General features: G+C 41.3%; 1 protein-coding gene across 2 annotated transcripts in view; it reads left to right on the forward strand.

The window, feature by feature from the left end:
* Positions 1 to 410: 410 nt before the first annotated feature.
* LOC141085560 (myosin-binding protein C, fast-type-like) overlaps positions 411 to 14,084 on the forward strand; it is a 157,292-nt gene continuing 143,618 nt past the window's right edge. For both annotated transcript variants that reach the window (XM_073571014.1, XM_073571015.1), the window contains exon 1: positions 411 to 558. In XM_073571014.1, coding sequence (XP_073427115.1) covers positions 537 to 558 — 22 coding nt within the window. In that variant the 5' untranslated portion in view covers positions 411 to 536. The remainder of the gene's footprint in view (positions 559 to 14,084) is intronic.

A 14,084-nucleotide genomic window follows, 5' to 3' on the forward strand; every position in this document is an offset into this window, starting at 1 on the left:
ATTTGTGTTTGATGTGGGTCCATCATCTATTTATTTTTTAATATTAGTCTTATTTTCATGAATTCAAATTATGGAAATCACGACTTATGTTCTCAGCGCCTTAAGATACGAGGTTCTAAGAGAAATAGGCACAGTTGTAGGTATTTTTGACCTATGGGAAAGTGATTAGCTTCAGCTCGGATTCCCCTCCTAACTCACGACTCTCAGTGAGGTTACATGTAGGAGCAGCTGGTTCCTCCATCATACTTATAGCTGGAGTTCACTTCATCTGAGCTTCTCGAAAGCTTTAACAAAATCAGATCCTATCCCTTCCCCTGCTTGATACTATTAAGGCCAGGCCATGTATCCACTCCCCACACCCCCCATCCAGAAGTTTAGGGAAGTTTATGGAATGACTTAGGAATTTGGCAACCAGCTCATGGGGTCAAGTGACATTTATCCACGTCTCCCAGGAGAGCAGTGACCGTCTTTAAAGAGACAAGTTGAGCTCTCAAGAGGGAGATTGTGCCTGGACCCAAGAGGAGGGTGACACAACCATGCCTGAACCAGCAAAACCTGGTAGGATTGTCTTGGATCTCTGATATATTAGCTATTAATGATGGGAAAAATTTTAGTTGTGGGTTTTTGTAGATAATGGGCGATGAGTACCAAAAAAATCATCCCTCCATTCAGGATATTTCTGGATACCTTCCAGGATATGTTAAAAAATGTATCTCATACATCTAAAACCAAATCAGATTTAGTATTTTTATTCTATTTTTTCATTTAAAATTGTAAATAATTGATGAAAAATGGCAACGAAAAATCAGAGATGTGAAACATCAAGAAAATGGAAAATAATTTTAAGTTCTCAACTTGTCCAAGCTTTACAATAAGCGGCAGCGCTCTGATAGAGCAGCAGCATCTGAGCCCAGAACCCAGTGTCCCTATAACCATATACGGAGATTATCACATAGACACAATTAATAGTAAGGTGCAATGTGTGTATCGCTATTCACAGCTGCACTTACAAATGTGGGCAAATATATACAATTAAAGTCATATTGTAAATGTGTAGAAAACCAGTTTGTAATGTTACTGTGACCTCATTTACAGGTTTTACTTTACTTCTATATTGTATCTATCACAATATCTCATTTATATTATCTATCATCTATCTACCTGTATTTATCTATCTCTCATAGCTATCTATCTATTATCTATCTATCTGTATCCATCTATCTATTACCGTATTTATCTATTATCTATCTATTTATTTACTATCTGTATCTATCTATCTATCCTTACATCTATATATCTATCTATCCATCTATTAGCTACCTATCTATCTATCTATCTATCTATCTATCTATCTATCTATATATTATCTATCTATCTATCTATCTATCTATCTATCTATCTATCTCTCTATTATGTATCTATCTATCTCTCTATTATCTATCTATCTGTCTCTATCTATTATCTATCTATCTATTATCTGTCCATCTATATATCTATCTATCTATCATATAGCTATTTATCTATCTATCTTTATTATTTCTGGCCATATTGATTTGTTTTTTTTCTGGCCATTCTGTTTATTAACCAAGGCAACAAGTTGTACATTATAGAACTGAAACTACCTTCATTCTTGAGAATTAGAGATAAATTGCCTAGTTTTTACAAATACTTTGTGATTTTAATTATTTAAGATGTGATATAATCCATTTAAAACCATTTACTATTTCTAACTCGGGGCATTATGAAATAGATGTCGAAATCTGATGAGACCGGTGTACTTACTTTGAAGATATATGTCAGAATGACTATAGTTTTCCTTCCTGATATGAAGATGAGTATTTTTTTGAGTCCAGGCAAGAAAACTCTTTTCCAAACCAAGGATTATGCAACCATCTTAACAGCCATTTTTCAAGTATGTACACCTACCTCATCAGGTCTAAGAGATCTATTTATCATTGTAAGTAGTTTGTTTTGTCAGTTCTGGTGACTGATCCAACCTTAGGGACAAATGCTGTAAAGCTGAGAGTGATGACTGGTGGATATGAGCAGTGACATTATTCTCATTCTGATACTAATGTGATAACATGTAATGAATATAACACAGACTTGATGATATTTGTCATGGCCAAATACTACAATACACTGGATTAGGTTATATCTTATAAGAATGTGCATTTCTTTCATATATATGAAACTGGATTTCATGACTTATTATTTTCATCCTCTGAACTGGAGCCTAGACATAAATGGAATTCTAGCCGGCACTCACATCTTCTTAAAATAAATTCCTTTATTAATCCACTAGCATAAAAGCCACCAAAAATGGTTGAACACAACAGCGCAAAAATTAAAAAGGCAGAAAACAAATATCGGCTGCACTCCCAAGCAACATGTTTCAGACCTACACAGTGCTTGACAAAGGACCATGTAGGTCTGAAACATGTTGCTTGGGAGCACAGCCGATATTTCTTTTCATCCTTTTTAATTTTTCTGCTGTTGTGTTCAGTGGAGCAGCAACGTGCATGACCAACCTCTGCTCCACTCAGCCAGAGCTCTTCAGTGCCCTGTTGCTTGGGACCATTGGGGACCATGGCAGCGACCGGAAAGTTATCCCCTTTCCTGTGAATAAAGGATAACTTTCAAACTCAAGAATACCCTTTAAATAAGTGCAAGAATGTGATATGAGTCTGGGAATTGTATAGTGCATGAATGGTTGCTTTGGAAAATTTGCGTTTTATAACCTAGATGTACAGAGCTGTTATAATAAGAGAATCTTGGCACTTGATTTTTGCAGTTAGGTGAACAAAACTTTACTGCAAAAATTGAGTGCTGGATTTTTCTTCCTTATTATATGGACTGGACACCTTCTCCTTTAAAAGAAGTGCCATATATATCTACAGTCTACAGAGCTGTTAGCTATTTGTGCCACGGGAGAGTGAAGGGAGACAGTGTAATAATCTGCTGACTGACTCATTTCAGCCCTTACAAGGACCATGGGATCCCTCTTTCCTCTGATTTCTGCCAGGGTTGGGAAGTTCCTATATATAGGAGACTAGCTGAAGAGCCCGGCGCTGCCCGGGCATAGTAACTAACTGTGGTTAGTTATAGCAAATTATAATTATCCTCCATCCCATAGTCCCGTGCCCATATACCCATCATACATATCCACGATCCCATAGGCCTGTGCCCATATACCCATCATACATATCCTCCATCCCACAGTCGAGTGCCCATATACCCATCACACATCCTCCATCACATAGTCCCATGCCCATATACCCATCATACATATCCACCATCCCATAGGCCCCTGCCCATATACCCATCATACATATCCGCCATCCCATAGTCCCATGCCCATATACCCCTCATACATATTCTTCATCCCATAGTCCCATGCATATATACTTATCATACATATTCTCCATCCAATAGTCCCATGCCCATATACCCATCATACATATTTGCCATCCCATAGTCGAGTGCCCATATACCCATCACACATCCTCCATCCCATAGTCCCATGCCCATACACCCATCATACATATCCTCCATCCCATAGTCCCGTGCCCATATACCCATCATACATATCCTCCATCCCATAGGCCCGTGCCCATATACCCATCATACATATCCTCCATCCCATAGTCGAGTGCCCATATACCCATCACACATCCTCCATCTCATAGTCCCATGCCCATATACCCATCATACATATTCTCCATCCCATAGTCCCGTGCCCATATACCCATCATACATATTCGCCATCCCATAGTCGAGTGCCCATATACCCATCATACATATCCTCCATCCCATAGTCCAGTGCCCATATACCCATCACACATCCTCCATCCCATAGTCCCGTGTCCATATACATATCCACCATCCCATAGTCCCGTGCCCATATACCCGTCATACATATCCTCCATCCCATAGTCCAGTGCCCATATACCCATCACACATCCTCCACCCCATCGTCAATCATTATGACATCATAATGAGCGGCGGGGCTTGCAACCTATGATGAATCAGCGTCGCCATGGCAACCATTGTGACATCATAATGAGGGGTGGGACTTGATACGCACACACTGTTTCCCAATTATGTAGATAGGGGCATTATGACATCATAATGAGGGGCTGGGCTTGACACGCACACACTTTTTCCCCATTATGTAGATGGGGGCAAAATTGTTTGGTGAATTGGAACGCGCAGGGTTAAAATTTCGCCTCACAACATAGCTTAGGACGCTCTCGGGGTCCAGACGTGTGACTGTGCCAAATTTTGTGGCTGTAGCTGCAACGGTGCGGATGCCTATCCTGGACATACACACACACATACATACATACATACATACATACACACTTTGAGCACACTTTTATATATTAGATAGTCCCATGAATATTGACTGATTTCAGCTTTTCAGCCTAAAGAATTTGAAAAAATAGAAGGGGAAGAAATAGGAAGACAGGGTCCAGATAGGCTTTTCTTTTTTGGTAATGTTATCCTTCACAGTGCTCCCCATAGCCACAATCACTATAAGAGTAGAAGAGGGTCCAACCCCGATAGGTATGAGCCAGTCATCGGTGCAATTTTCTCAGCCCACAAGGGACCAGGAGGAAACGGGGCCACAACCAACTCCAAAGCTGCTGGAATTGTTCATTGTGATGATTTATTGGACTGCAAAGGGGCCATATAATGTTCTTCCACAGGGGCCCTCTTCTGTCTGTGCCCACCACTGGAGTCAGCATTAGTAGGACTTCCCTTTTTTTGTCGCCTTCGATCTATATATAAGCAAGAAGAGAAGGTTACAGTGATGCCATAGCAGAGAGGACAATTGACCCTAAGGTCTGTCATTGGAATGTTTCATCTGGATACAATCCTTAATGTATTTCTGAGAAGATCAGAGTTTACAGAACGTGACCTTTAATTACCATTTTCTCTGGTAAATCGTTGATGACACAAACTAGAGCCAATGCTAAGGTCAACAACAAGCATGCAATCAGGCAGCACAGGTCTTCCTCTTAATTTAGGAATCATTTTAAGTGAAGCCAGTTGGCAAATATATTCTCACTACTTGTAACTGTGACTTGTCGTAATGAGTTCTGTGGACTAATATTGTTAAATGACCAAAGCCAATAGGTTGACAATAGGGTGAAATACAAAAAACAGTAAGAGTCATACAGAATGTTATTAACATAGGTGCATATGGAACTCAACAAAACCTAAACTACATTAAAAATCAATGGAAATCTGTTTCACCGAAAATACTTATTTTTTTTACTGTTTTGGTAAATCATATCAACTATAACATTAAAATAATTTATTTCTATATTTTACACAAAAATAAGAAAAGTATAATGCAACAATTTATCATTTCATACAATATGAAATATTTTCATACTTTCATCAACATTTCAATTGCTGAAAGGAAAGTCGAAGAATTATGGAAATCGCAGGATGGATAGACAGGTTACTGATATGCAAATGATTGCAACATTTTCAAAACATCTCGATTAATTCAGAATGGAGTGTGAGCGCCACGTGCAGAGATCCTCGCACTTAAATCCTTGGCTGCTATCAATGAGCTTAATAATTTGCATTAGGGTAAATCATCGAAATCCGCTGCTGGCAGCTCTCTTGTGATATTGCCGACCAACGATATTCCAGACATGCTAAATGAGAGGCAAGTCTTGATCTGCTGCAGACCCTCATAACATGTTTAAGCCATGGAGGCTGCTCTCAGTAATGAAAGCAACATATGGCCTTCTGTTGTTGTGTTGAAAAATGGCTCCTGGGACACATTGAAGAAATGGACATGTAACAGGTTGCGGGATGCAGTGACAGACAAGAGCCAGAGCAAGGGTTAGCAATTTTAATTAACAATGGGATACTCCACGCATGGAGGTAAACCATTAAATGAGGGAATAAACAGTTCAATTTGCAAAGGATATGCAGAGTTAGGGAACAATGAATCAGGCATCGGCAGTTCTTGTGAATCACTTAACGTGTCAGAAGTTCCTCAGAGTGTGAATTCTGCTGGTAACGGTGGTCCATCTTCTGGCAGCAGCGGTCGGTCTCCGGTACCTTCCCCTGAGCCCCTATTCCATAAGTTGATGTGGACGAGACAATTAAGGCCACAGCACTGTCCGGGAACAACGTAGACCGGCAAGTATATACTGGCATATCAGGGCGTAAGTGTCTGTCCCGTACCCAGTTTCTCTTATGTGGCACGTGCGCTGTACTCACGGATACAGAGCGTACGGCGCCTTGCTCTCCGGTAGTCACTGGGCACACTGCACCTCTATCTCTCAAGTCCCCGTTGGTGCCGGTGGGAGTAACCGAATGCAGGCCTGCGCAGCACCAGGGCTCTAAAGATGGAGCACTCCTCTCAGCCTGCTGCACTCCACCTGCCCCCTCCAAAACTGTCTGCCATCGTGAGCGCTTTCTCTTTGCCTTGCCTCCTGCCTCTGGGTCACCAGGTCTATCTGCTGCAGTCCGTCGTAGCACCGGCGGTTCGGCGCTGCCTGCCTTGCTACTCAGACGCTGACAGCTGGGGCCTCTCTGCAGCCTCGTGTGCTTTTTCTTTCAGCTTCCGTCCAGGTTCCCTGACTAAACACACCCCCTCTTCCTGGGTCATGTGACCTGTCTGGTCCTCTATTACTTCTTCCGGGAAACAGGGGACGTAGCCTCAAAAGTTCCTGACCTGACGCCGCACAGGTACCAGCAGCCCGGTCTTCCTCCTTACAGACGCACCACTAGTTCCATGGACAAATCAATGTAACACCGAGATATTAGTATACCTGGAATAAAAATGACAGGTGTACAGCTACCGTACATTATACCATTTCACGCCAACATCCTGTAGTGGTAGTAGGATTGGTATGATGTTCTTTCGTGATGGCCTCATCATGGCATTGCTCATATATTCCCATCAGATTTGAAGAATGGTCTTAGTGATCCCTTCTGTACTATGGGTGTAAATAGAAGTCATATACAAAGCTTAAGGTATCAGTGTCTACAAATCATTATTAGGCATTTATACAACATTGGGCTGCAAGCCAGCCATCCAGCTATAGTTGCTCCATTGACCTCATACCACTGTGAGGGAGGGTCAGGACCGTAGTCATGGCCGAGGACACTGGGGCATCTGTGCCCTGCCCTCCCATCACATGGAAACAATGTCCGTTAGTCAACATACCTCTGACTTCAGGTCCAGCATCATCCGGATCTCTTCTGCGCCACTAAAGGCTGTCTGCAAACGTTTTTGCATGAATTGAGTCACAGTCCATTTCAACTTTCAAAAGGACAATGTTACTGTATTCGTTTTGCAGCACATCCAAGTATTTCAAAGCATTAATCACATGTTCCACATTACACATCTCTTCCTTTTTCCCTGTACTTCTCTCACTGTCACACAGCATGTTCCCAGGTTGAACCGCCTTATGTGGATACTCAGCTTCCTCCCTGTTTCGCTCTGCCATGGTTAGACACTCCTCTGCCTGTTTTACCCCAGAAACAAGATCATCTGTTCCTGAAGTCAGTTGCCACATGATGAGTGATCTGCCCTTCTGTACTGTCTCCTGCGGTGACACAGCGTCCTCCTAGTCCAAACCTCAGCTGTGTCACCCCGGATCTGAGGGCATCAGCCCATGCTATAAGTGACACATAATGGAGCCACCTGTGTCCCCGTGTTGCCACTGTTTCTGCCTTAAGCTTCTGTTCCAAGCCTGTTGTGATACTCTGCTGTTCTAGCCTCTAGCTATGAATGACTGGGCTTCTCCCTTAAACGTTGCGTGGTCACTGCTACGATTCTGGACACTTAAGTCCGTGCTCTTATTCTGGGCACTTAAACCCGTGCAGGCGGTCTGGGCACATTGGCCATGGCCTGTCTTCCTCCTATCGGGAAGTCCTCCCTATCTTAGCTGCAGCTGACCCCTCCTAAAGTAACTAGATCCTAACTCTATGTACCTGTCTCTATAGTATCCTAACATGCCCCTCTCTAGTGGCTGAACTAAGCACTGCACTTTCCCTTCATAACTATATACATATATATGGCAGTACATTTATCAGCATAAGGAATCATAACATAATAATCAGGATGTATTAAAGGCATTAATATACATACAACAATATATATTTAAATACCACAGGAAAGGAGTGGAGTATTACAGGGTCCTGGTACACCCCTTACACCACCACTCTCAAAGAACAAGATGTCAGTAGAGGTTGAAATGTAGATTTATCAACTTCTGTGATAAGTCACGTTTTTTATCATGGATGCAATAATAGCTGGAGATTGGTCTAGAGAACACAAGGGAAATGCAAATAGGCCTTCACAAGAGAGCACAAATGTGCACCATGAGCCATTGTTTTAAAATGACAACACCATATTGGTTTGCTACTGTGAGCAGCCTGCATGACCTAAATGTGCCTCCATTGCTGCAGCATCTCCAGACTTGACTCCGATCGAGCACATCTGGGACATCATTGGAGGAGATGCCAGCAGTGACTCTTGATGATTTGCCAAAGTGCAGCAGAGCTTTCCTCAGATGACCATTAGTAACCTCACTGATAGCTGCCCGAGGCTGTAAGTGTCGGGATCCAAGAACATGGTTAATATACTCCACACTGAATAATTTGAGATGATTTTAAAATTTTGCTTCCATTTTGTCATCATTTTCATATTATCAACATGTCTATCCATCCTGTGATTTCCATGACTCCATGACTTTTCCTTCTTGGTGTTGTAATATGAATGCTGAGGAGTGTACAGCTATGCTACATTTTCAATACTGGTGTCATTTTTTCAGCAGAAGTGACTTTGGGTTCCCTCAGAGCTCAAGTGCGACTGTTTAGAAGACTTGTTGGGCTGGAGGGGAGGTAGTTAAAGGTAAATGAATGCTAAAAATAGAAAATTCATTACAAAAAAATCCCAATAATTCTTAGCTTAATCGTCCCTCTTTCTTTAATTGTATTTTGTCTCATATTTCGATCCAGGAGCTCGTCCATTTTCTGGAAACCTCCCTTCTGCATCATGTCTGTAGTAGTATAAAAGATTGATAACACATGCCCTCCTGATTTAGGGGGCAGTGTTTTAATTGGCCAACATGCCAACGAAAAATTTCTAGTTTTATTTTTCCTTTCACATTTACTCCCATCGGGTGGCTGCACTAACTCTTGAAGCACTAATTTCCACTTTTTCAAAATTACTTCTACCCATAGCCCATTGACAAGAGAGGTGCTGTTTCTTGTAAAAAAAAAAATAGTCTTAGAAAACACCACATTCATATTCAGGTATAAATTGTACAAATTTTTGTTAAAAAAAATTGGGTTTGAATCTTAAATAATAAAGTATAAACTTTTGCCAAGATAGAATGAACACTTTTCAATTAGAATCCAAAGGATAGGTGATAGATTATATCGACTGTTGGGATTTTTATACCAGATGGGGCAGTAGATATACCCATCCACGGTGCAATTAATTCTCTATTGGGTTTCCAGAAAAAGCCCCATAGGGAATGAATGGTGCAGCGGTTGAATATGTATTGCTTCTTTATTTAAATGGGGATAAAAGTTCCCCATTTTGACGTTCGGTGGTGGTACCAGCATTTGCCCCCCCACCATTGATTAATAAGCTATCACTTATCTTTTGGATAGGCAATAACTCTTAACAAATGAGCTAAAAAAATGTTCAATGGTGAAAAATTCTGAAAATTTTGAATTTGTACATCCAAACTGTGCACTTTTACTAATCACTTGGAGCCATGCAGTCATCTTTGTTTATATTGCATGTTCTATAATCTATATTGTATACAGCTGATGGGAACCATATGGCTGATTACTACCCTTTCTGATATCAGATATGCATGACATTATCTCAAGTGGCTGGCATTCCTTTCACAGCAAGTGAAGACTTTACAGGGCAAAGGGTGGTCAAAGTGTTTTTAAAGCATCTTGGCAAGAGTGTCGTCGAATTTAAAATACTTTAGAGGTATTAGGTTGTCGTAAATCTGAAAGATGTTATTTAAGATTGTTTTGATCTTCCTTTTTGGAAATGATTAGGGAGAAGCAGTGGCCTTTGAAGTAACTGGTGACATTAGAAAAATATATTGACCTATTTCAGATCACCAATGCAGGTCATTCTCCCGCCCCCCACATTAGAGTTCTTGCATACACGCTAAGGACAATTCCAAGTAGAGTCAATTGTCCTATGTCTTTGTTTCTGGAGTGTGAGCAGAAACCAGATGACCAAATCGGAACACTTTCGAACATGAGGTGAACATGTAAATGGTATGATGTTGCCATTAGTCAGTTTGGACACTAGGACCCCAGTTCCTGAGAAATTATTTCTATAGAAGTCATGTATTGATACCAAGCAGTCTATGAATTCTTCTTGAAAGGGATCGGGAAGGTGGGTTGGGGAAGTTATCTCTATTGATTGATCATTCCTAATACCCATACGGTGCCAAGTCAGGAGATTGACTAGTAAGGACAAGCAGGTTTCGTACATTAAAGGTTCATACTCAATTGCGAGACACTCGCAAGATTCTAGTGCGAGTCTCTCGCATGAAAACCTGGCACTGTCGCCGGCATTCTGACCGGAGGGTGCGGCTACATGTATTTCTATGTAGCTACATGCTCCGGTCCGAATGACGGCAGCAGTGCCAGGTTTTCATGCAAGAGACTCGCACGAGATTTGTGCGAGTCTCTCACTAGTAAGTATAAGCCCTTAGATGTACTATATGTGCTGTATCTCATTGTGATTTAAGACCCATAACATTATCCATTCATAACAGACTTACCAAATTCCTTTTTTTTTTGTACCAACACTGGTTTCACTGGTTTCAGATATTACATTAGACTAATCTTAGCCAAACCCAAGTTCAGACAACATGGTAATGTGCAGAGACATCTTTTGGATGAGATGTCAATCAGATATGATATTTTATTTCAAATTGATTATCTCATTGTTCGCTTGGAGATAAGCTACCGACAGACATCTCTTTCTCAAAGACAACACATGAGCACTCAGCCAAGTTACCACGTCTGTGTATGGGAGAACCTGCTGTGATGGCTGCTGGCTGAATGATCGGTTAACGCATCATTTGGCCGACAACCATCTAATATGTATGGCGAGCTTTAGTAAGCACTCATAAATAAAACTATCAAAGAAGTTCTTTGAAAGCAAAAATGTATACATTTTTTCTTTTTCTCCTTCAAACAGACCATAACAAGAGCTTGTAGTAAAAGCTTGACTTCCACAAAGTCAAGGGACCAATGATGTTGTACATCATGAATAAATAACGAACTGCCTTATTGCAAGGCACCTTAAAGTCTATCCAGAAAATCTGGAAAATTTAAATGATTCCAACTTGGAAGCCATGTAAAAGTCCTGAACCTTGAACCTTTTCAGGATTATTGTTGACTATATGTATGTTAGTATGATCAGAGTATCCTCCCTTGCCTCTTTTTGATTCCCTTGTCCTTCACTCTCAGTCTACACTTAACTTATAATCATTGTTGGTTTTTAATTTGATAACCCTTTTTAGGAATAACCTCAACTTTTCCACTTTCAGTTCCGGTTAGGAACTTGCAGCTCTTTGGCGCCCCCTTATCCTCAGGTCAGTCAGGGAACTGCACCTAGGGTAAGTAAGTCGCTGGAAAGGCTGCCTTGTTGCATACTGGCTATCGAGCACTCTGCAGTTAGAGCGGTATGTATATCACCAGTTCCAGGCCGGGAATACACCCATAAACCTTCAATCCATCACTGTCAGAGGTTCCCCAATAACAACAGGATGCTACACTGCCACCAGTTCCTCGTTTGATAATAAAGCCAATATCGGTTCAGGAGCCAACCCCCAGGTAGCGTGATTTGGCGCGGAGTTCGTGTCGGTTGGGTCATGGAGCAAGGAGAATGAAACTAGTAAATTTATACGTTTATTACAGAAAATATAGGCAGTGTTTACAAAAATACTACAAAAGGAGACAAAATACAATATCTACAACAGTAGGAAATAAAAGTGATTAAAATAGGAAACTTACTCTATCTCAGTCACAAGTATGACGTGTCAATAAAGGGGAGGAGAGAATCTCACAGAAAAGATTCAGTCCACAGCCTGTTGTCTGGCTGTCTTTCTGGGGTCTGAACATGTCTCAAAATGGTTGTTTCTGTTTTATGGCTTTCTCACAAACTTAGGAGCTTCCACTTCTGTTGACCTCACATATGGACTATTCCCGGGAGGAACACCTCTTTCTATATCTGCAGCTGGGAGGCTCACAGGGAGATGGTAGGGGCATTATATTTTCCCCTGTGAATTTACCTTTCTTTTGAGACCAAACATGACATGTCTGCAGGTTATTGGGGGCATAAACTATTTCCCCGGTTTCTGATGGCCCTAAAGGCCTCAATACCCCTGATCCTGGAAATCTATTTTTCCTGTCTCTAGGATTAAAGTTTTGGAATGCATCTCTGTATGTGTACCTAGGATAATAGAAAATAATTCATATTTTCCAGAGAACAATATTTGCACAATTGTCATTTGGTGGCATGTCAGTCAGACCAAGTTCTAAGATCTTGTTTTCATAAAATTAGACTGCTTTTGTTTTTCTAAATTTGGAGAAGATTGCATTTCATTTATTTAAAATGTGATTAAAAAATGTTTATAAAAATATTTAGTGATTTTTCTACAATAATTGTGTCCCTTTACACATCCAATAAAATCTATTTTTAGTATAAAGGTGGTTCTATGAGAATAGAAATAACAGACTTGTTTTTGTCACTTTTTTTTCAATGGGTTGTTTCTGGCATTGATGTTTTTGTTCATCCTGAATATCAAAAAATGGATTAAAAAACCCCATATGCTTCTAAAAATGGTACCAATAAACAAACCATCACACAGCTACATTAACCCCTTTCCGACATCGGGGGTAAAAATGTCAGACACCCTGGCGCTGAGCCCACATCATACCCCGTACATGTGCCTGGAACAGCCGTTGTTGGAATCGCAAACCACCCGTGGCTATTAATCCATTAAATGCCGCTGTCAAACTCTGACAGCGGCATTTAACATACGCTTCCGGTAATCACGCTGGAAATCCGCCTATCAGTGACCTCCCTCATGTGATCGTGGGTCACTGATGGGTTGGCATGACAGCCAGAGGTCTCCTGCAGACCTCTATGATTGTCAATGCCGGTGGTCGGCGCTCACAGTAAGTCAGCAATTCTGCTGCATACAGACGATCTGATCATCACCTGTATGTAGCAGAGCAAATTGGGTTATGGCAGCTTCTAGTCTCCCATGGAAACTATTAAAGCATGCAAAAAGATAAAAAAAATATTTAAAAATAAAACAAAATATATAAAAGTTGAAAACAACACCTTTCGCCCCATTGAAAATAAAACAATAAAAAAATCAAACATACACATATTTGGTATAGCCATGTTCAGAATTGCCAGATCAAACTCTAATATACAAGTGCTGGGATGCAGTAACACAAATGCTGCAGAGCAGGGGTTAACTATATTTAATTAACCAACAGTAGGGAACTCCACGCAGGGAGATAGTAGGGTAAAAGGGTACAAAACTAAACTGAATAAATGGTAGTTTACCTAACAGTCTCTGGTTAACAGTTCACTTATCGTGGCTCCTCAGCCTGTCACTCTCTGAAGGTCTCGTGGGTAGCAGGATGCTGGCGGCGGTCGGTGTGATGTCAGCTGGTGTCCTCGCACAACACACGGTCCTTCTTCTGGCAGCAGCAAGCGGTCTCCGGTTTTACCTGCTGAGCCCCTAGTCCATATATCTGCTTAGCAAAAGAATAGAGCTCTCCGCAGGATTCATCTCGGCACATGTATCTTTGAGCAACTGCCGTCACCTGAAGGGCTGCGCTGCAGTGCTCTTTCCGGCATGTGCCTCTCTGGATGTCAGAGCTGCAATGCTCCGTCGGTTGCACTCTCTGCTGTGTATCCGCCGGTTTTGGTGAGTCCCTCACTATGCCGCCCTTTCTCTTGATGCTGTGGCCTGTTGCTCCCCTCTCAGTGCTTGCAGTCTGTACCTCATCAGCGTTCTGGCTGGAAGACCACT

Source organism: Dendrobates tinctorius, unplaced genomic scaffold (assembly GCF_039654945.1).
Source record: "Dendrobates tinctorius isolate UK_male_01 unplaced genomic scaffold, ASM3965494v1 ptg000028l, whole genome shotgun sequence".
Taxonomy (NCBI): Eukaryota; Metazoa; Chordata; class Amphibia; order Anura; family Dendrobatidae; genus Dendrobates; species Dendrobates tinctorius.